We start from the raw sequence: 24,458 nt of genomic DNA on the forward strand, positions 1-24,458 counted from the left end.
GCCCGTGCTCTCTAGGACCAGTGAGAGTCTGAACACTCCCAGCCCAGGCCAGCATGAAAATCTCAGTGTGCTATCTCTGGTTGGGACCTCTCTGGTGGTCTGGACCTACCCAGACAGCTGCGGCAGAGGCTAGTACTACTCCTGGACTAGTACTACTCCTGGTCCTGGTTTTGGGTAAAAGCAGGTGTTACCGCGACCCCTGAGACAGTGACTGGGGATGTGCTCAGCCGGTGGCAGAGGAGTAATTTATGTGCTCTGGAGCACCCACAGGGGAACAGACTGAAGCTTCTCTCTGAGACAGAGGTCTGGGTGCAGTTTGCTTTCCTCTAAACCTCCAAAGAACTGCCAAAAGCTGCCAAGGGGAAGAAAAAAAAAAAAAAAAACCTCCAAAACCTTCAGAAAAAGCCTTAAAAAATGGTTTCCTCAGAGCCCAGCCCCTTGATAGTGGGCAGGAGGACTCAACTCTAGCAAGACTGCCTGAAAAACTATGTGGCAGGCCCCTCCCCCAGAAAGCCAGCCAAAAACAACAACAACAACAACAAAACCGAGGGCAACCACTACTACTTCATAGATACAACTTTTATTTTTAATTCGTTCCCACTATTCTCACTCTTTTCAATTTTTTTTGATAATTTTTTAACCTATTTACCATCACAGTGAGATGTTTAGTACAGCAAATTCCATAACCTTTTATCTTGAACTTTTTTGATACATAAACTGTGTTTTTCTTTTGCTGTTCTATTTTTTTTTAACATTCACATGGAGATAAGCTTTAAGGTAATCCCCTTTCCCCAGTCAATGCTACCCCTATATATAAACCAGTTTTAATCCCCCTTTATCTCAGGAAAGTTGAGTCCTTTAACAAAGATATCAAGATACATCCAGGAAGAATCAAAATAACCTTCCTCGCTCACACTGAGAATTTATAACCACTTTCCCATCATTTTCTTCTGTCGGTGTTTCTGTGTATTTGTTTTTCTCTGGTAGTATATAAATCTTATATTTGGGGTTCATTTTGGCTGGGATCTTTTTTTTTTTTCCTTGTCATTTTCTTTTGTCAGTCTTTTTGTTTGTCTCTTTTTGCTTGTATACTTTATAAATCTTACCTTTAGGGCCCATTCAGGCTGGGTCTTCTCTTTTCTTTTTTCTTTTCTCTCTCTCTTTCTCTCTCTCTCTCTCTCTTTTCTTTTTGGTAGGGACTCCTAATTGCTCAGAAGCATTCCAGAGTGCATCTTGCCTGCACCATGGTTGATATATTTAGCTACACATCCCTTCAGCCATCTCTCACCAAAATGACTAGGAGGAGGAATGCCCAACAGAGGAAGAATTCAGAGACTGTGCCCTCTCCATCACAGCTACTGGATATGGACATAAACATGTTGGAAAGGGAATTCAGGCTAACAATTATCCAAGCAATGGCTAGGTTGGAGAAAGCCTTTAATGACAAAATGGAATTGATTAGGGAAGAAGTGAAAGCTACCAGGGATGATGTTAACAATGCTCTCAATGAGTTCCAACTGAATCTAAATTCTCTAAAAGCTAGAGTATCTGAGGCAGAAGATAGAATTAGTGAACTAGAGGACAAACTGATAGAGAAAAAGGATCAGGAGGAAGTCTGGATTGACATTGGATGACACATTGGACCAGGTGGACCTCATAGATACATACAGAACATTCTACCCTAAAACAACAGAATACTCATTCTTCTCAAATGCACATGGAACCTTCTCCAGAATAGACCACATACTGGGTTACAAATCAGGGCTCAACTGATACTAAAAGATTGAGATTATTCCCTGCATATTCTCAGATCACAATACTTTGACACTGGAGCTCAACCACAAGAAAAAGTTCGAAAGGAATTAAAACACCTGGAAGCTAAAGACCATCTTGCTTAAGAATGCTTGGATCAAACAGGAAATCAAAGAAGAACTTAAACAATTCATGGAAACCAATGAGAATGAAGACACTTCGGTCCAAAACCTATGGGATACAGCAAAGGTGGTCCTAAGGGGGAAATACATAGCCATCCAAGCCTACCTCAAAAAAATTGAAAAATCCAGAATACACCAGCTATCTTTACACCTTAAAGAACTAAAGAATTAACAACAAACTAAGCCAAGCCCCCAAACAAGAAGGGAAATAAGATTAGAGCAGAAATCAATGAAATAGAAACTAGAGATACAGTAGAATGCGTCAATGAAAATAGAAACTGGTTTTTTGAAAGAATCAGTAAGATCGATAAACCATTAGCCAAACTAATCTAAAAGAGAGAAGACCCAAATTAATAAAATTATGAATGAAAAGGGAGAGATCTCAACTAACACCAAGGAAATAGAAACAACCATCAGAAATTATTATTAACAGTTATACACCAATAAGTTAAGCAATCTAGATGAAATGGATGCATTCCTGGAAAACTATAAACTCCCAAGACTGAAACAGGAAGAAATTGACAACATGAATAGACCGATATCTAGTCACGAGGTTGAATCAGTGATCAAAAACCTCCCAAAAAACCAAGAGCCCAGGACCTGATGGATTCCCTGGGGAATTCTACCAAACTTTCAAAGAATAAATAATACCTATTCTCCTGAAGTTGTTTCAAAAAATTGAAGGAGAAAGAAAACTTCCAGACTCTTTAATGAAGCCAGCACTACCCTGATCCCCAAACCAGGCAAAGACCCCACCAAAAAGGAGAATTTCAGGCCAATATCCATGATGAATATGGATGCTAAGATTCTCAACAAGATCCTAGCTAATAGGATCCAACAGTACATTAAAAAGATTATCCACCATAACCAGGTGGGATTTATCCCTGGGTTGCAAGGGTGGTTCAACATTCGCAAATCAACCAATGTGATAGAATAAATCAATAAGGGAAGAGAGAAGAACCACATGGTCCTTTCAATTGATGCAGAAAAAGCATTTGACAAAATCCAGCATCCGTTCCTGCTTAAAACACTTCAAAGCATAGGAATAGAGGGAAAATTCCTCAAATGCATAAAATCTACCTATGAAAAACTCACAGTGACTATCATTCTCAATGGAGGAAAACTGGCAGCCTTCCCATTGAGATGAGGAACAAGACTAGGATGCCCACTCTTGCCACTGTTGTTCAACATAGTACTAGAAGTCCTAACAACAGCAATAAAACAACAAAAAGAAACAAAAGGTATTCAAATTGGCAAAGAAGAAGTCAAACTCTCTCTTTTTGCAGATAACATGATACTTTATGTGGAAAACCCAAAAGAGTCTACCTCCAAACTACTGGAACTCATACAGCAGTTCAGTAATGTGGCAGGATACAAAATCAATGTACAGAAATCAGTTGCTTTCTAATACAATAACAGTGAAAATACAGAAAGGGAAATTAGAGAATCAATTCCATTTACTATAGCACCAAGAACCATAAGATACCTGGGAATAAACCTAACCAAAGAAGTAAAGGAACTATACTCAAGGAACTATAGAATGCTCATGAAAGAAATTGAAGAAGACACAAAAAGATGGAAGACTATTCCATGGTCATGGATCGGAAAAATAAACATTGTTAAAATGTCTATACTGCCTAGAGCAATCTATACTTTCAATGCCATTCTGATCAAAATTCCACCAGCATTTTTCAAAGAACTGGAGCAAACAATCCTAAAATTTGTATGGAATCAGATGAGACCCAAATTGTTAAGGAAATGTAGAAAAAGAAAAACAAAACTGGGGGCATCATGTTGCCCAATTTCAAGCTTTACTCAAAGCTGTGATCACCAAGACAGCATGGTACTGGCATAAAAACAGACATGTCGGTGTACCTGGGTGGCTTAGTGGTTTAAAGCCTCTGCCTTCAACTCAGGTTATGATCCCAGAGTCCTGGGATCAAGCCCCGCATCAGCCTCTCTGCTTGGCAGGGAGCCTGCTTCCTCCATTCTCTCTCTCTGCCTGCCTTTCTGCCTACTTATGATCTCTGTCTGTCAAATAAATAAATAAAATCTTAAAAAAAAAAAAACAGACACATAGACCAGTGGAACAGAGTAGAGAGCCCAGATATGGACCCTCAACTTTATGGTCAAATAATCTTTGACAAAGCAGGGGAAAATATACAGTGGAAAAAAGACAGTCTCTTCAATAAATGGAGCTGGGAAAATTGGACAGCTATGTGTAGAAAAATGAAACTCGACCATTCTCTTACACCATACACAAAGATAAACTTGAAATGGATAAAAGACCTCAGCGTGAGGCAGGAATCCATCAGAAACCTAGAGAAGAACATAGGCAGTAACCTCTTCGACATCAGCCACAGCAACTTCTTTCAAGATATGTCTCCAAAAGCAAAGGAAACAAAAGCAAAAATGAACTTTTGGGACTTCATCAAGATCAAAAGTTTCTGCACAGCAAAGGAAACAGTCAGCAAAACAAAGAGGCAACCCACAGAATGGGAGAAGATATTTGCAAATGTCAATACAGACAAAGGGCTGTAACCAGGATCTATAAAGAACTTCTCAAACTCAACACACACAAAACAGATAATCATGTCAAAAAATGGGCAGAAGACATGAACAGACACTTCTCCAATGAAGACATACAAATGGCTAACAGACACATGAAAAAATGTTCATCATCACTAGCCATCAGGGAGATTCAAATCAAAACCACATTGAGATAACAACTTACACCAATCAGAATGGCCAAAATTAACAAGACAGTAAACAACGTGTGTTGGAGAGGATGTGGAGAAAGGGGAACCCTCTTACACTGTTGGTGGGAATGCAAGTTGGTGCAGCCACTTTGGAAAACCGTGTGGGGACTCCTTAAGAAATTAAAAATAGAGCTTCCCTATGCCCCTGCAATTATACTGCTGGGTATTTACCACAAAGATATAGATGTAGTGAAAAGAAGGGCCATCTGCACCCCAATGTTCATAACAGCAATGGCCACAGTCACCAAACTATGGAAAGAAACAAGATGCCCTTCAACAGACGAATGGATAAGGAAGATGGGGTCCATATACACTATGGAGTATTATGCCTCCATCAGAAAGAATGAATACAAAAACTTTTATATCAACATGAATGGGACTGGAAGAGATAATTCTGAGTTAAGTCAAGCAGAGAGAGTCAATTATCATATGGTTTCGCTTATTTGTGGAGCATAAGAAATAACACAGAGGACATGGGGAGATGGAGAGGAGAAGGGAGTTGGGGGGAAATTGGAGGGGGAGATGAACCATGAGAGACTGTGGACTCTGAGGAACAAACTGAGGGTTTGGGAGGGGCAGAGGGTGGGAAGTTGAGTGAGCCTGGTGGTGGGTATTATGAAGGGCACGTATTGCATGGAGCACTGGGTGTGTTGCATAAACAATTAATTCTGGAGAACTGAAAAGAAATTTTTTTAATTAAAATTTAAAAAAAGACAATGAAGAGAAAAAAAGAAAAAAAAAAAAGAAAACCCGAAAGACTCCAGCTAGAGCTGATACACAAATTCAGTGAAGTTCTAGGATATAAAAATCAATGTACAGAAATCTGTTGCATTTCTATACACTAACAATGAAGCAGCAGAAAGAGAAATCATGGACTCAATCCCATTTACAATTACGCCAAAGACCCTAAGATACCTAGGAATAAACCTAACCAAAAAGGTAAAGTATCTATACTTTATAAACTACATAACACTTATGAAAGAAATTAAGGAAGACACAAAGAAATGGAAAAACATTCCATGATCATGGATTGGAAGACAGATATTGTTAAAAGATCTGTGCTACCCAGAGTAATCTACACATTTCATGCATTCACTATCAAAATACCACCAGCATTTTACAGAGCTGTAACAAACAATTCTAAAATTTAGATGGAACCAGAAAAGACCCCAAATAGCCAAAGTAATGTTGAAAAGGAAAACCAAAGCTGGAGGCATCACAATTCAAGACTTCAAGCTTTACTACAAAGCTGTGATCATCAAGACAGTATGGTACTGGCACAAAAACAGACACATAGATCAGCGGAACAGAACAGAGAACCCAGAAATGGACCTTCAACTCTATGGTCAACTAATCTTTGACAAAGCAGGAAAGAATATCCTGGAAATAAGAGTCTCTTCAACAAATGGTGTTGGGAAAATTGGACAGCCACATACAGAAGAATGAAACTGAACCACTTTTTTACACCATACACAAAAATAAGCTCAAAATGGATGAAAGAACTAAATGTGAGAGAGGAAACCATCAAAATCCTAGAGAACACAGGCAGCAACCTCTTTGACTCAGCTGTAGCAACATCTTGCTAGATACATCTCTACAGACAAGGGTAACAAAAGCAAAAATGAACTGTTGGGACTTCATCAGGATAAAATAGCACAGCAAAGGAAACAGCAACAAAACTAAAAAGCAACCTACAGAATGGAGAAGAGTTTCATAAATGATGTATCAGATATAGGGCTAATATCCAAAGTCTATAAAGAACTTACCAAAATCAACACCCCCAAAAACAAAAAGTCCAGTCAAGAAACAGGCAGATGACATGAATAGACATTTTTCCAAAGAAAACATATAAGTGGCTAACAAGACACATGAAAAAATGCTCAACATTACTCATCATCTGGGAAATATAAGTCAAAACTGCAATGAGATACTACCTTGCACTGGTTAAAATGGCTAAAATTAAAAGATGTTGGCAAGGATGCAGAGAAAAGGGAACTGTCTTACACTGCTCATAGGAATGCAAACGAGTGAAACCACTCTGGAAAACATAATGGAGGTTCCTTAAAAAGTTAAAAATAAAACTACCCTACAATGCAGTAATTGCACTAGTAGGCCTGAACCTTTGGATGAACCAAAGAACACAAAACAAGTGATTCAAAGGGACACAAGCACAGCAATGTTTATCTCAGCAGTATTAACACAATAGCCAAAATACGGAAGGAGGGGGGTGCCTGGGTGGCTCAGTGGGTTAAAGCCTCTGCCTTCGTCTCAGGTCATGATCCCAGGGTCCTGGGATCGAGCCCTGCATCGGCTCTCTGCTCAGCGGGGAGCCTGCTTCCTCCTCTCTCTCTGCTTGCCTCTCTGCCTACCTGTGATCTCTGTCTGTCAAATAAATAAATAAAATCTTTAAAAAAAAAATACGGAAGGAGCCCGGATGTCCACTGACAGACGAATGGACAAACAAAATGTGGTATATATAGAATGGAATATTACTCAGCCATCAAAAAAGAATGAAATCTTGCTGTTTGCAATGACATGGATAGAACTAGAGGGTATTATGCTAAGCAAAATATGTCAGAGAAAATTAAGTACCATATGATTTCACTCGTATGTGGAATTTTTTTAAATATTTTATTTATTTGAGAGAGAGTGAAAGAGGGAGTGAGAGAGTTGAGTGGGGAGAGGGGCACAGAGAGAAGCAGATTCCCCACTGAGGGACTCTGGAATCATGACCTGAGCAGAAGGCAGATGCTTAACAGTCTGAGCCACCCAGATGCTCCCATATGTGGAATTTAAGAAACAAAACAGATGAACATAGGAGAAGGGAAGGAAAAATAAAGTAAAAACAGAGAGGAAGGCAAAACACAAGAAACTCTTTACTCCAGGGAACAAACTGAGGTTACTGGGGGCAGGGGGTGGTGGGAAGATGGGGTAATTGGGTTGTTGGCATTAAGGAAGACACTTGATATAATGAATACTAGGTGTAATATGCAACTGATGAATCACTAAAGTCTACCTCTGAAACAATTAATACATACTATACTAACTAAATTAAACTTAAATTTAAAAAAAAGAAAAAGAAGTGAATGAAGGTCTAAAAAAATAAGAAAATAAGAAAAGTATTACGTAGCATTAAGTGCTCTGTATATAAAATTAAAGGAATGAAGAGATAGTGATTGGCTGATCAGGAAGCTTGTCTTAGAAGTTGATATTTAAATTGAGATCTGAGCAATGATAATAAAAAAAATGGCCAAAATAAAGACCCCAAAACAGGAATATTCTTAGCATAGTTGAGGAACCAAGAGATTTGGCTGATGTGGCCGAGCATAATGGGCAAACCCAGCAAAACATGACCTTGCAAAGGTCTACTTGGGCCAAATTGTACATGGTTTTGTAAACCAGGGTGAAGGATTGGGATTTTACTCGAAGAGTAGTGAGAAATGACTGTAGGGTTTTGAGCAAACGTAGTATTAGTTGGCATATATCTTTTTTTTTTTTTTAAGATTTTATTTATTTATTTATTTGTCAGAGAGAGAGCGAGTGAGAGTGAGCACAGGCAGACAGAGTGGCAGGCAGAGTCAGAGGGAGAAGCAAGGAGCTTCTTACGGAGCAAGGAGCCCGATGTGGGACTCGATCCCAGGACGCTGGGATCATGACCTGAGCTGAAGGCAGCTGCTTAACCAACTGAGCCACCCAGGCATCCCTAGTTGGCATATATCTTAATGGAAGCACTCTGACAGCTGTATACAGAATAGCCTTCAGGGCAGCAAGAGATAAAGAGCAGAGCAGAGCTTGCACACTCTTCAGGGGCATAACTGCAGTGGTCAGGCCAGGAAATTAGGATGGTTTGGGCTAGAGCGGTGGTGATGGCGATGGAAAGAAGAGGATGAGTGTGAGATATGCTCTGGAAGTAGGGCCAGAAGCTTGTGAGATGTAAGAGAAAGAGAGGAGTCATGGATAGAATCAAGCTTTGGAGCTTGAATGCCTGAGATGAGGACAACTAGGACAAGGGCAGGATGGGGAAAGACAAGGAATCAAGAATTCTGCTTTATCACTATTAAAATTAAGATCCTTTTAGACCCTGAGGTGGAAATATTAAGTAGGCAGTTGTAAATCTAAGTCTGAACTCTCTAACGTGGTCAAGATCAGAGGGTTAAATCTGAGCCTTCACCAAGTAAAAGGTATCTTATGAAATTGTAAGAGATCACCGGGAGTGAGAGTGTGGGAGAGGATTGAGCCTAGCAGAGGAAAAGGAATGCTCAGTGAGGTGAAGGTGGGACAGGGAAGGGAAGGTGGAACACCTGTAGCATCTGGTGTAGCAGATCTCCTTTATTGAGACTGTGCTCAATCCTCAAGAACCAGACTTTTCCTGCTGAGGACTTTCTACTTTCTACTGCATCCTTCTCTGAAGTATTTCCCTTGGCTACTAGGAGAGGCTTTAACCTGGAGGTGCCTGGAAGATTATGCCTCTACTCCACCCTCTCCATCTCAGGGTGGAGTATATCCTATAATGAATGCAGGGATATAACAGCCAGCCCCCTTGCCTCTGTGGTGCAGGGCATGTTCCAGAACTCTGATGGGATAAGGCTAATTTCTCCTGAAATCAGTTCTTAACCTTGATTCTTTCCCTGCTCTCTTCTGCTTCCTCATACTTTTATAGGTATCTCCTGAGAGCACAGCCTCAATAAATTACAAAAATCTATGACTTAGGTTCTCCAAGATACACAGTGTCACAGAAGCCAAGGGAAAAGAAAAGGAAAAGAAAGCTATTTTTTAAAAAGAAGATGCAGGCCATATGCCAGGGGAAGGTTAAGTAAAATAAAAGCATGGATATAACCGCTGGATTTAGCAGCATGAAAACCATTAGCAACCTTGGCAATAAGGGTGAAGTGTTGGGGAAGAAACTCTGATTGAGTAGACTGTGGAGAAAATGTGAAAAAGTGAAGATAATGGGTAATAGACAATTCTTTTATGAACTTTTGCTATAAAGGAATCTTAGAAAATTAGCAGACAGCTGGAGGGTTTTTTTTTTTCTTTAAAAATAAAAGACAGTACAACTTATTTACATGCTGTTGGAAATAATTCTGCAGAGAATAAGAAACTAATGATATAGGGAGAGGGATCATTTCAGAATCAAAATCCTTTAGAAAATGAGAAAGGATATGATCCAAAGGATAAGTGGGTGCTGGCTCTGCGTAAGAGTAGGGACTCCTATGTACATGCAGATCAGAGCCATGGATGGATTTGGTGATAGAAAGATGAGGGAGTTCCTGACTGATAGTATCTGGCTTTTCTTTCCCAATTGAACATGAAATAAAACCACCTGCTTTGAGGAGGAGCTGTACAATGTTTAAAGAAATGTAATTTTGAAGAGCAATCTGGCCAAATGTGGTAGGGTGGCTGACAACCACAGCTGGTTTTCTGATTGAACAGCTCCAAGGAACGTGCTATAAAATGGGTAGATGACTCATAAAAAGGCACCGCTTTGGATGACACATTAAATGGATGGCCCTTTGGCTAGAAATGGTAACCATCTGAAATTCTGAGCTCAACACCAAGACTATGACATGTAGAAGATGAAGAGGACTCAACTGAAAATCTCAAGATTTTAAAGAATTCTAAAGTTAATACTAAGATGAAGTGAATGGAAGCAGAATTATTCTTGATAGAGTAAGGTAATTAAAAGAAGATTGATTTATGACCTTTAAATTCATAAAGGTATCCTAAAGACTGTGTGGTTATACTCCATCACTATATCCATGACATAAATTATACAGAAGTTCCAGAGACATTACAGCAAGGACTAAATTTCCTTTGAAACATACCTCAAAATCCAACCTAAATATTGTACTAATTCATTCACATTTATTATATGTATATAATGTGCATGGTATTCTGAATACTAGAGTGACAAGGACACCTACTATCCCTCTCTTGTAATGCTTATATGTTGGGAGATGAGAGAGATAAAAAAGTAATTTCTGTTAGTGTTAATGCTTCATATAAAGGAGAGAAAACAGACTAATGGGTTGGAAAGTAACTTTATGTTGGGGCACTTGGGTGGCACAGTTGGTTAAGCATCTAACTCTTGGTTTCAGCTCAGATCTGATCTTGGGGTCCTGTGATTGAGCTCTATGTCAGTTTCTACACTTAGCATGGAATCTGACTGAATTTCTCTCTCCTTCTGCCCTACCCCCACATTCGGGCTTGCTCTCTCTCTCAAATAAATAAATCTAAAAAGGAAGGGAGGGTGGGATGGTGGAAGGAACTAACTCAAGGCCAGATTGGGTCATTAGAGAAGATCTCTCTGAGAAGGTGATGTTTGAGGTGAACTAATTGGGATGCCTTGACAAGTTGTTTGAGGTGAATTATTTGAGATGCCTGGACAAGGTTGTTCCAAATGGTATTCAATTCACAAAGGGTTTCAGAAATACCAGGCATCCAGAAAGAACGCATTCAGGGCTTCACTAGTAACATTCTATGGTTAAGGATAGTTCCTAAGGGGGGCCTTTAGTCATATAAGAGACAGCTACTGGATAAGTTTGAAACTTCTGTTACTTCAGTAATTATCTATAATGAAATTTCTGTTGGCATATTCAGAATATAACTCTTCTGTCTTTGGAAACTAGCATATTGCCATGGATCGAAAGATGCCATCTCTACAAAAAGGTTTCTCAATTGGTCCCCTGACCAGGGAATTATAACATCTTAAAATCAGGAAGAACTTTTATATGTCACCTAGTGCAGCATATAAAATGCAAACAGATAACCCTCATGTACACAGTCAGTAAAGGGTAGTTCTTTTATTTCTTAGGAAGTGTTATTTACTTATTTATTTTTCCTTTTTTGGTTTGTCAGGTTCTCTGTAACTTCTATCTAATTTTTCCCATGGCAATCTTAAAAAAAAAAAAAAAAGCTTTATTCCCCCTGCTCTCTGCCACATAATAATCTTTCAAATATTTGAAGATTGCTATCATATTCCCTCTGAATTTGTTTCATTCTTCCTTAACCATTTCCCTCAGGACATAATTTCCAGACCCCTCACTGTCCTGGTCGCTCTCTCATTTTTATAAGCACCCCTCTCTGGAAACATGGCGCCTAGGGTAAGACAGGAAATGTGATCTCATAGCATAGATGCTGGTGAGACCACAGAATCTCCCTCAGGCAGATGACTGCACTTCTACTAATGTAACCCAACATGGCATGCACTCTTTCAGCAGCAGGCCACATTATTGTTGCATAATTGATTTTGTGTGTGGCCATAAAAAACCCACTTCCAAAGAGATAACTGTGAAGGAGATAACCCACATCCTGGACTTATGCAATTGAATTCTTTTCTTAAATGTAGGAATTTACAGTTATCCCTGCAAAAATTGCATCTCGTTGGTTTTGGCTCAAAAGACCTCTCTAGTGAATGTGATATTGTCACTCTAAATTCAAAGTCTAAAACTGAACAATGTCAGTGGGCATACTAGATTTGTTTTTCCCAACCCCACTTTGGTTAATGCACCCACCATTCTTGTAATCCTATCGCCTCTTGAGACTGAACTTTGGAATCACCTAGAAGTTCTTCCTCTCTCTACACCCAAATTCAATTTGTCACCAATGCTAGTCTCAAAATTCCTTAGAGATGCATCTTTTCAGCTGTATCTCATTGCAATCACCCTAAAACTGGTAATCACTACTGCCTGCTTATAGCATTATATAGCCAAAGAATGTAAAAAGTGGGTTGTGCATAAAGGGTATTTAAATTCCCTTTATCCAGTCCTACTACATTATATATAAACAAATCCCTAAATAACCAGTCTACAAGGAATTGCTCTACCCAATAATGTCCTAAACATTGTTGCTATCCCTATAACCTTTTCTGCATCTTGGTATATGTATCCCAAACAGTGTCTATCAGTCCCAAGTTTTCCTAAATTTGATTTGATTTATTTGATAGGCCCATCCATACCTCTAAGTTACAGCCTGTCTGTGGCCCACCTTGAAATAGATGGATGTTTCCTCTTACATCTTGGATGTGAGGTAAGCATCTTAGTGTCACTGATGCCTATGGATTATGGAATCCAGGTTTAATGTGTAACAATCTTATATAAATAGGAGAGAAGAGGCCAAGAAATTTGAGAAGAAAAAGTACTGATTAACTTATTAATGATAATACTAATGACTAACACTTAAATAGAATTTTATTTGTGCCAAACACTGTGCCAGGCAGCCTTGTACATTCCTTGTATGTGCAGACCTCACAATACCCCTGATTTTACAGAAAAGGGATCACATATCCAGACTATGAATTATGGTGAAATAACACAGCTTCACTCTATGGTCTGTATTCTTCACTTCTACACTGCACTGTCTATAATAATGTGCTACCTATTTTTAAAACAAACTTACTGTTGTTCAGAATGATCATGTATATGCATGTGCATGCACATATATACATTGATTCACACACACAATGCAATTGTATGTAGTACATAGAATTCTCATTTTAAATACTCTGTTGGTGTTCACACTCTTTAGTCAGTATTGCACAGTAGGCAAAGCATAGGATTTGGAGACCATCTGCTTTGCAATGTACTAGCTCTGTGAATTCAGGCAAGACCAATTCCTAAGTGTCAGGTTTTCTTTCTTTCCCTCTTCCTTTCTTTCTTTTCTTTTCTTTTCTTTCCTTTCCCTTTCTTTCTTTCTTTCTTTCTTTCTTTCTTTTTTTCTTTCTTTTTTAATGGGGATATTGTGCCTGGCTGGCTCAGTCAGTAGAGCATGCAACTCTTGATCTTAGGGTTGTGAGTTCAAGTCCCAAGTTAGGGGTAGATATTACTTTAAAAATATGGGGATACTAGTGTCTACTTTTCAGGGCTGTCTTAAGGATTAGAGACAATACAATAAAGTACTTGGAAAATAGCAGATATTACAAAATGCTAACTATAATCTTTTAGATCCAGAAGAAGACCATAGTATGAAATGTTGGACATGCATGATGCTAAAAATTCATTAGCTGCTTCCTATATATATATATATGTTGACACTTCCATTTGGTTTTCAAATTTTCCACCTGTTTTCTTCTTTTTAAAATTTCTTCAAATTTTTATTTAAATTCTAGTTAGTTAACATATAGTGTAATATTGGTTTTAGGAATAGAATTTAGTGACTCATCACTTACATACAACACCCAGTGCTCATCATAACAAGTGCTCTCCTTAATGCCCATCACCCTAGCCCATCTCCCAGCCACTGCCCTCCATCAACCCTTAGCTTGTTCTCTATCGTTAAGAGTCTCGTGGTTAAAATTGTTTTTGTTCTTTTTTTTAAAGATTTTTTTAATTTATTTGACATACAGAGAACACAAGCAGGCAGAGGGGCAAGCAGAGAGAGAGAGAGGGAGGCAGGCTCCTGCTAAGCAGAGAGCCCAATGCAGGACTCGATCCCAGGACCCTAAGACCATGACCTGAGCTGAAGGCAGTGGCCCAACCCACTGAGCCACCCAGGTGCCCTAAAACTGTTTTCTTAATGATTTCTAACTAATTTTTTCAAAGATTTCTGAGTTCAAAGCCACTTCTAAAAAATTGAAATATAATTGACATACATTAGTTTAAGTGTACAACATGTTGATTTGATACATACATAAACTGCAGTATGATTACCACCATAATTTATCTGGAACTCTATCATGTCACATAATTATCATCTCTTTTTGGGGGCTAGGAACAATTAAGATCTAGTCTCTTAGCAATTTTGTAGTTTTTAACACAGTTATTGACTATAATCACTATTCTGTGCAGGACTTACTTATCTACTAGTTCCTAGTTTGTACCTGTAAATAATAGGTTTCTGTTAAATTGTTAATTTTGCCAGAAAACTTTTTTTCATTGTTACTGTTGGTAATGTGTTCCAGGATTCTGTTTCCATTAAACTATCACTGTACCTTAGTTCTCCACTTACTGTAATAGGTTTCTGTATTTACTGCTCGCCCTTGACATATACCCTTTCTCCAGGAAGCCACCTTCCTTTTGTAGATGCATGGCCCTGTGTACTTTTATTTTTCATTTCATTTCATTATTATTTTCATTAACATACAATGTATTATTTGCCTCAGGGGTACAGGTTTGTGAATCGTCAGGCTTACACATTTCACAGCACTCACCATATCTCCTACCCTCCCCAATTTCCATAACCCAACCACCCTCTTCCTACGCCACCACCCCCAGCAACCCTCAGTTTGTTTTGTGAGATTAAGAGTCTCTTATGGGGCGCCTGGGTGGCTCAGTGGGTTAAGCTGCTGCCTTCGGCTCAGGTCATGATCTCAGGGTCCTGGGATCGAGTCCCGCATCAGGCTCCCTGCTCAGCAGGGAGCCTGCTTCCTCCTCTCTCTCTCTCTGCCTGCCTCTCTGCCTATTTGTGATCTCTCTCTGTCAAATAAATAAATAAATAAATATTTAAGAGTCTCTTATGGTTTGTCTCCCTCCCAATCCCATCTTGTTTCATTTTTTCCCTCTCTACCCCCCATGACCTCCCGCTTTGCCTCTCAAATTCCTCATATCAGGGAGATCATATGATAATTGTCTTTCTCTGACTTATTTCACTCCACAGAACACCCTCTAGTTCCATCCACACCATTGCAAATGGCAAGATTTCAATTCTTTTGTAGCTGCATAGTATTCCATTGTATATACATACCACAGCTTCTTTATCCATTCATCTGTTGATGGACATCTAGGTTCTTTCCATAGTTTGGCTACTGTGGACATTGCTGCTATAAACATTTGGGTGCACATGCCCCTTCGGATCACTATATTTGTATCTTTAGAGTAAATACCCAGTAGTGCAATTGCTGAATCATAGGGTAGCTCTATTTTCAACTTTTTGGGGAACCTCCATGCTGTTTTCCAGAGTGACTGCACCAGATTGCATTCCTACCATCAGTGTAGGAGGGTTCCCCTTTCTCTGCATCCTCGCCAACATTTGTCATCTCCTGACCTGTTAATTTTAGCCATTCTGACTGGTGTGACGTGGTATCTCATTGTAGTTTTGATTTGTATTTCCCTGATACCAAATGATGTTGAACACTTTTTCATGTGTCTGTTGGCCATCTGGATGTCTTCTTTGCAGAAATGTCTGTTCATGTCTTCTGCCCATTTCTTGCTTGAATTATCTGCTCTTTGGGTATTGAGTTTGATAATTTCTTTATAGATTTTAGATACTATGACCAATTATTATCTTCTGCTTTGTATTGTAGTGATTGATTGTAGTATATATCTTACCTCTACTATTGAGTTGGGTCTATGTGATTCATCTAGCATTCAAAAAAAGTATCTGGAACATAATAGTTGCTCAATAAACATTAGTTGAATGCTGCCTGCTTAGATCATTTCTGCAAGCTAATGGTTCACACTGTGAAATACTCATTATGACTCCACATCTTTTTTTTTTAATCAAGTATCCATTGAGCACAGTCAGCTCCAATCTTCTCAGCTTGATTTACTTCCTTCTAAGGGACTGCATGCTTTCCTTATTCTAAGCATCTGCTCATTCTCACTAACCTCTATACTCAATTCAGTGTAGAGCCTGCCTATCAGATGTATGCCTAGAACTTGCATCAGGCAACTTCTCCTAACATTTTGTTACACTGTGCTTATAGCTATTAATTGCCAGTGAAAAGTTCTGTGTTATTTATTGTGTCCTTCAATTGCTTATTTGATTTTTAAAATGATATATGACTAGCTTGGATAAAAACATTTTTAAAAGTGTAAAAAAAATAATAAGTTTAGGGGTGTCTGGGTGGCACAGTCAGTTAAGCTTCCTACTCTTGGTTTCTGCTTGGTCATGATCTAAGGGTGGAGATCTCAGGGTCTTGAGACTGAGCCCTGGGTCGCTCATGCTCAGAACAGTCTGCTCAAGACTTTCTCTCCGTCTTCCGCTGCTCCTCCCCTCCTCTAAAAATGAATAAATACATCTATTTAAAAAAGGGTTCAAATGTCCACTTTATCTGGATATCTTTTTTACTAAATCATGCTTGCTGACACCATTTTGTAATAAGCTGTTAGACCATTTGCCTATTTTATATATATATATATATGTGTGTGTGTGTGTGTGTGTGTGTATGTATATATATATATATATATATATATATATTTTTTTTTTTTTTTAGCTAGTATGTGACTATTAAACCTAAAATTCTTTAAGGACAGTGAATATTCCTATTCACTAAGCCTAAATAATACCTAATATAATGTCAGGTTCTGTAACCTATTTAATAAAAATAGTTGAATCAAATTAATGAGAGAAGACTAACAGGATTTCTACATTTTTTAATTAGCATGTGTATGACTAAGGTATATCGGGGAGGGCAGCATTATGGCTCACTCTGCTAATTCTTATAAATGCCTTTTTAAGAAAATTTTAAGGACTCTGTGGCATCTTTAAAACTACAGTATAAGGGGCACCTGGGTGGCTCAGTGGGTTAAAGCCTCCGCCTTCAGCTCAGGTCATGATTCCAGGGTCCTACGATAGAGCCCCGTATAGGGCCCTCTGCTCAGCAGGGAGACTGCTTCCTGCCCCACCCCACCCCACCCCCCGCCTGCCTCTTTGCCCACTTGTGATCTCTATCTGTCAAATAAATAAATAAAGTCTTTTAAAAAAAAAGTTTAATACCATTGCCAAATACTTATTCTAAGTCCAGCTATTCCTGACTTGATCTGAATAATTTTGAAAATTTCAAAACTATTACTTAATTTTGCATAACTTCTGCATATATAAAGTCAGATTTCTCAAAACAATTGTAATTTCATTGGAAAGAGAGGCAAAGTTTCTAAAGTCCAGCATGGCAGCTAATCTCTAAAGATCCCTGCGACCTTTAAGAACTATCCCCTTTAGTATATGTGCTGCCGAAGCGAGCACAAGAACTATCCCCTTTAGATCCCAACGTGAAACCCAGTGTCATGGAATTGGCAAGTCCTACTCACTCAGTATAAGAAGGAGTCTCTGATAGACAGTCACAGTAAAACCATGAACAAAGCATTACCTGTTAGCATCCTGTCAGAAACTTATTAAGAATACAGAAGAAACAAGAGTTTCAAATTGTTAGAAAAGAGGAATTACAACACAAAACTGACACTCAGTCAAAAGGTAAAACCCAAACTGTTTGGAAAAATGAAGCATTCGGATGTTTGGTGGTAGGGGCTACAATTTTCCAAGTAACAGGTTGTTAAGGCATTCTATATAAGGTAATGTTGACAGCAACCTCAGGTGCTAAGAATAACAAAGCATGTTTTAGAGATGAGGCAACCAGGGTATAGAGAGATCATGTGAGCTGTCTCCGGTTACCCAGCAGGCAAGTGAGAGAACAGGATTGAGCCTCTTTCAGACACCTGACTGCCAGCTAGTGGAGAAAGCTCAGTTCTAGAAAGGGTGCAAGAGGCTTAACACAGGCTTGAGCAGAGAGACAGAGGCAAAGGAAGACTAAAGGAGCTTGGAAAGAAGGAATTCCCTTGGTGCCTCTATACCTGGAGAGGATACAGTAAAGCACGATAATAAATCTCTGTTTGATAGAAAAGCCAGACTTAGGAAAAGAGGCATTAGTTGATAGAGGAAGAAGAGATTTCCAGTGGTAAGGACAGAAGAAAGGATAGTACAGCTGACAAACAGTACAGACGACATCAGTTCCCTGCTGTTCCTCGAGGCTTCTAGAGTGAGACCCAGAACACCCAAGGAGGGAGTGAGCAGAGGATTTGCATGCGCTGTCCCTCTTGTGTGTCTCTGCATAACTCTGATACGACTCTGACGATCTTCCAGATCGTCACTCCCTTGCACTTCTCGGGACCACCTTTCTTACCTGACTAGAGATGCTCTTTGCACAGTATAATTCTCCTTTGTGGTAATTTTTACAATTATAATTTTACATCTATCTGTACATTTGATTACCTTTCCCCACCAAACCTGAGAATAAGGACACATGGATATCTTTATAGTTTTTAACTTTGCCAAAATCTAGCAGAGTGCCTCATCCACTGCAGGCACACACAACTATTTGCTGACCACTGGCAGAAAGGACGGTTGCAGGGAAAGGAAGGAAGCAAGCCAACGAGGGAGGGAGGGCAGAAGAAAGGAAGTTGATTGTGTTTGGGGTCATTGAGGACAGTAAAATTTTAAAAAGGAGAGACTAGAAACACAATAACAATTTTAAAAACTACCCAACTCTGCTTAGGGTTGGCCTTATTTACTGTCAATTGTTTATGGTCAAATAAAAAGCTCCGGTAGACCGTATCTTATTTCGGGGCAACCACACATGTAAGCCTCATAAGGAGAACATTGCTGTACTACCATTGGACCTTGTGATGTGTGTCCACAATGCCACACACAATAGGAGATGTTGGTCATTTTTTTCACTGGGGATTTTAAAACTATGGGCGATTTGCCTATGAAAGAACTTTGTTCCTAGGTGATGCCATAATTATGATAACACTGTTTGGTTAAGCTGAACTCTGAAAATGGCTTCCATCCCATTCCACTCAAGTCCACCTTACGTGGCTTACTAGGTGCCAGGCAATTAGGGACAAGACCAGGTCTCCACCCTCAAGAGTTACAAAGTGCTTCTTTGAAAACTGTTGACGGGGGCCCCTGGGTGGCTCAATGGGTTAAAGCCTCTGCCTTCGGCTCAGGTCATGATCCCAGGGTCCTGGAATCAAGCCCTGCATTGGGCTCTTTGCTTAGTGGGGAGCCTGCTTTCCCCTCTCTCTCTGCCTGCCTCTCTGCCTACTTGTGATCTCTCTGTTTCTGTCAAATAAATAAACAAAAATCTTAAAAAAAAAAAAAAAAGAAAATTGCTGACATTCCAGCCCTTCATCAGTCACAGAACAAATGCATTCACTATAAATTACAGGGCATTAACTCATTTTCTTCATGTCATTAGAAGTGATTAAAATTTCCCCAAATTTCACTAGCCAAATAAGCAAAGAAACAGGTAGGGTCTGTATCTGATCTCCTCCCATTTTCTGCTTGTTGCCAGTGACTCTACAGTGGAAATATTAATCACAATAGCAACTATAACTTTGAAAATTTCGTGTGTGCCAGGCATCGAGCTTTATTCGTGTTAACATTTAACTTAGTCCTCAAACAAGAAGATAGGATCCACGTGTTTTTCACATTTGTATCTTTGGGACCAGCACAGACACAGGAAGATGAATGGTAAATGTTTGTTAAAAGAATGCATATGTAGGGGCGCCTGGGTGGCTCCGTGGGTTAAAGCGAAGCCCTGCATTGGGCTCTCTGCCCGCTCAACAGGAAGCCTGCTTCCCTCTCTCTCTCTCTGCCTGCCTCTCTGCCTACTTGTGATCTCTTTCTGTCAAATAAATAATAAATAAAATCTTAAAAAAAAAAAGAATGCATATGTAAATAAATGGTAAGTGAGGACAATCCACATACCATTTAAACCTGCTTTCTTTAACCCAGTTTTTGTTTTTAGGAACTACAAGATGAAATACCACTGCCTGATAAATTTCACACTAAGTATATAACGAATGAAACAGGGCTGAAAGCAACCTTGAAAGGGACCTCATTTTATAGATGTATTCACTGGTTGAGTGACCTTGACAAGTGACTTAACCTCTTACTGAACCATACATATATTTTATTAAGAATAGGAAGGTGGTAACTTCCTTAAAAATGAACAGAATTCCTTGCATTGTGCCTGACCCTCAAGAAATGATTGATTCTGTTATTCTATTTGATATGATTTTGTGAGTACTGAAATTTAAGAGTATTATTTTTGCTTTAGGAACTTAAAAAATATCAAGACCATTTTTATATTTTGTAGAAAATATGACCAAAATCAGAATATTGGGGCAAACTAGACTTTCAACAATGATTTTTAAAAAAGGATAGTCCAAAATGCAAGCACAGTCTAGACCCCCCCAAAAATGTGGTAAGGGGATACTTTAAATAATTGCTCTAAAAGGTAGGATTCAAACCAGTGCAGGAAAGAGTTCAAACTAACTTTTGAAAAATACACTCAAGTGTTTTATGGAAAGTGGTTAGAATAAGAATGATCTTGGAACTGTGATATACATATCACCGGGTTATAAAGATCACAAAGACACTTTGTGATTTGGATCATTCCTTGACATTTCAGCTCAAATGCCACAACATGTCCTGCCTGCCTACTCTACTGTCTTCTTCTCCTTAGAACTGATCACCGCCTCACATCCTGTTCATTTCGCTTGTTGGTTCCTTATAGCTCTACTGACTGGAGGGGAAGCTCCAAGAAGGCAGGGATTTTCATCCATTGCTGAGTCACCAGTTCCTAGAGCCTGGACACAGATGATGCTCAGTTCTTACATGTGGTTGGAGTAAATGGAGGCAGAAGTTGAGACTCAGGGTGACCAAGCCCCTTTTATTTAGCTGGTATGTGGCTGAACCAGTTAAGATACGCAGGTCACCCAAACGTTCCTCCAGGGCGAGCAGCCCCTCTTAGCTCTCTCTGAAACTATCATCTGTCCTTTCTGTTAGAAACTTTGAGGTTGACTGTGTGGTATTTCTGAACCATATCAACGATCTGTATCTTTTTGAAGGCTTCTAGCATGTTTTATTTGAGCTGCATCTACAACTCCCGTTATAAAGGGGGAGATGGACTTTATTCAAAATTCCACACTGGGGAGACTCTGTATGAGAAAAATTGCTAGTTCATGAACAGCTAAACAATAATGACATTAGCTTGACTCTGACTTGTAAGGCACTTTAAATGTAGACCACAAGAAACCAGTTTTCTATAACAGATGAATCTTTAAAAGTAAGGACTAAGCTTATCCAGCTCCCTGTTTAAGGAAATTGTGAGGAAACAGAAGTCAAAATTTAGAGGCTCTCATAAATAGAAAGATAAGGAGGAAAGTACAGGGGAAGCCACAAGAAGAAGACATAGTAATGATAGAGTCAGGCTTTTTTCCCTGAGGAAATATATTTTACAGTCTGTAATTTTTTTTTTTTTTTACTAAACAGCTATCGACCAAATATGAAGGAAGAATACACATTTTTACACATGCAAGAGTTAAAAAAAAAAAATTGAACTGCCTCATACCCAGATGACGATAGTATCTGGAGACTTACTCTTACAAAATAAGAAAGGAAACCAAGAATGAGGAAAATATGGGCCAGAGGAAACAATGTGTCCAATTCAGGAGAGCCTCCCTAGCCTGACAGTATCCAGCAAACTTATGTAGTAATCAGCTTAGACTGGGGAAGTAGGATGGAGGGCCCTGGGGGGAAGTCACTCAAGGAAAGAGCACATTTGCTAGAATATGTAATATAATCAAGTTTGAAATAAAACAAGGCCATGACAAAGGCAAAAGACACAAGAATAAAAGACAACTGGCAACTCCAAGGGAACAGAATGGGAAATGAGGGAGAAAATATAATCATAACACATTAATTGACTCTGCAAGAATGATATTAATGATACACATCTTAGAGTTCCCCAAGAGACAAAATATTTAACCACATTTATAACTCAGTACAGTGTAAATGGTATACAGCTTATAAGAGTAAAATGTTTGAAATTTTTGGTGAGGAGGGAAGGAGAGCTCAAGGTGGATTAGAGATGCTGATATGGTCATCTTACGAAGTGGGTACTAAAAACAGACTGCAGTTGTGAAGAGAAGAAATGAAGGTGTAGTAATATTAAGTTTAAGATAACTGTGGGGGCACCTGGGTGGCTCAGTTGGTTAAGCAACTGACTTTGTCTCAGGTCATGATCCTGGAGTTCCGGGATCGAGTTCCACTTTGAGTCCCGCATCAGGCATCCTGCTTGGCAGGGAGTCTGCTTCTTCCTCTGACCCTCCCTCTTCTCATGCTCTCTCTCTCTCTCTCTCAAATAAATAAATAAAAATCTTTTAAAAAATAAAAGATAACTATGGAGAAACTAAGTCTCATAATAGTACTTGGAAGAATGAAGATGAATGATATCTAAATTGGAAAAATCAAGGAAAAAGAGACGAGTGAAAAATGTGTACATATGGAGATCAGGTTTGGGGGTGATGGAGAGTGAGACAGAAGATAGTAGCTTTTTATTATAAGCCTTTGGTAGTATTTTATTTTCTTAAAACAATGCACTGTGTTACTTTAATGGAAAAAAAGTCAAACAAGGGAAGAAAATCAGCTCATGGCTCAGTCAAATCCTAAATCCTTTTGCATAGGAATTCCTCTGTCCTGTTAGAAAAGTCCAAATCTTTGTCCTGTGACTATATATGCACTTTTGGAAGCTACCATCAAAGGGAGGAGTTTGTGAATATTGCCCTATTTTTTTTTTAAAGACTTGAACACAGATTACAAGTTCAAATAGTTTTGTGACTCTAAAAGGAAATGAGATAGGTGAAGGTAAGTTGTTTTTTTGTTTGTTTGTTTGTTTTTTGTAACTCTGAACTCAAAACCAATGAACTGCAATGAGCTTACTGTTCATGGGTTCTCTCAGTGCTTGGTGACAGTTTAGAAGTGAATACAAAGAAAACAGCAAAATTAATATCCCTTGTCTTCTCCTAACCTCAAGATTTTTAGCAGCTGAGGTTTCACATTGGTGGGCAGAAATGCTTAATACAAGCATCTGGGATTCATTCATGTCAACTCTTGCTTTTTAAGAAGGGTATTCTTTTTTAAAAATACTAACCTTCTTTAAAGACTGCTTCAGAAGAAATGAATGTTTCCTCCTTGCTATTCGCTGCCAACGCTCCCATTTAAAAGTTAAGTCAGCTCTAGGAAATTGAAAGGAAACCCCCTTGCTACATCCAAAAAGATGCTTCATTCCATATGCAAAGCTTCAGGATAGTCTCCATGGTGAACAGCATCTCCTGGGTCCTCAATTCCACTTCCAGATGGAGCCCCCAAGGTAGACAAGCAGCTCCAGGCTCTCAAGCCTTTTCCAGTTGACAGCCTCCAGAAAGATGAGTGTGGCAGGGACCTAATCCTCTGATTCCAGATGTGCACATGAGTAAGTTGGAACATCTTCTCCCCACCATATGTAATCCCCAAAGGGAGAGAGCTTTTTGATGCCTCTCCAACAACACTCCACAGTAAGTCTCCCGGGAGCTAAGTCTCCAGAGACCAAAGCCTTATTTTTCTCTCACCTCTCTTCTCTCTTCCTATTTTCCAACCTCAATCCAAAATGCTATGCTATTCCTTACCTGGGTCAAGGTGCTTATTTCCGGGCACACCTTGGGGATTTGGTTATTCTGAAGATCTAGAGTCTTCAGGCCAGGCAGTTTTCCTAATGCTGAGGGCATCTTTGTTATCTTCTTCCCATTCAAGGTAATGATCTTAGTGTTTTCACCACCCTTCAGTGCTCTTAATAACAACCTTTCACTCATGGGCTTAGAAGAGAAATATGAGAGAGAGAAGGTAATCACTAGGGATTACGTTCCTTATTGTGCCTCTTTAGAACCTCTAATTACAGAACTGGTGTGTCATGGAAACAAAAACATTCTGAGATCTACCATGTTGAAGATAGGAGGCATCAGAGTGTTACCTGTGAAAAAGATAGGAAAAAGAAATAGCTGATTCCAGATTTGGGGCAGGAAATATACACAATGAGCCTAGGATATCTTATGCCAGATTCTAATGCCAGAGACATGGACGTTATCAGACTAGTGAGATCACACATCAAAAGGACACAAAAACCAACTTCTAGAGGTTGAGGTTCCCACTGATCTAAAATGGGAAATTTGAGGATCAGAAACAATAATCTAGAATGAAACATATGAAAACACATTAAAATCAAGGAGTT

At 39.1% G+C, this 24,458-nt stretch overlaps 1 protein-coding gene across 2 annotated transcripts in view; it reads right to left on the bottom strand.

The window, feature by feature from the left end:
* LRRC69 (leucine rich repeat containing 69) overlaps nt 1-24,042 on the bottom strand; it is a 106,324-nt gene extending 82,282 nt beyond the window's left edge. For both annotated transcript variants that reach the window (XM_044245334.1, XM_044245333.1), the window contains exon 1: nt 23,860-24,042. In XM_044245334.1, the coding sequence (XP_044101269.1) occupies nt 23,860-24,042 (183 nt within the window). The remainder of the gene's footprint in view (nt 1-23,859) is intronic.
* Between the last annotated feature and the right edge of the window lie 416 nt (nt 24,043-24,458).

This window comes from Neovison vison, chromosome 4, assembly GCF_020171115.1.
Source record: "Neovison vison isolate M4711 chromosome 4, ASM_NN_V1, whole genome shotgun sequence".
In the NCBI taxonomy this organism is placed as follows: Eukaryota; Metazoa; Chordata; class Mammalia; order Carnivora; family Mustelidae; genus Neogale; species Neogale vison.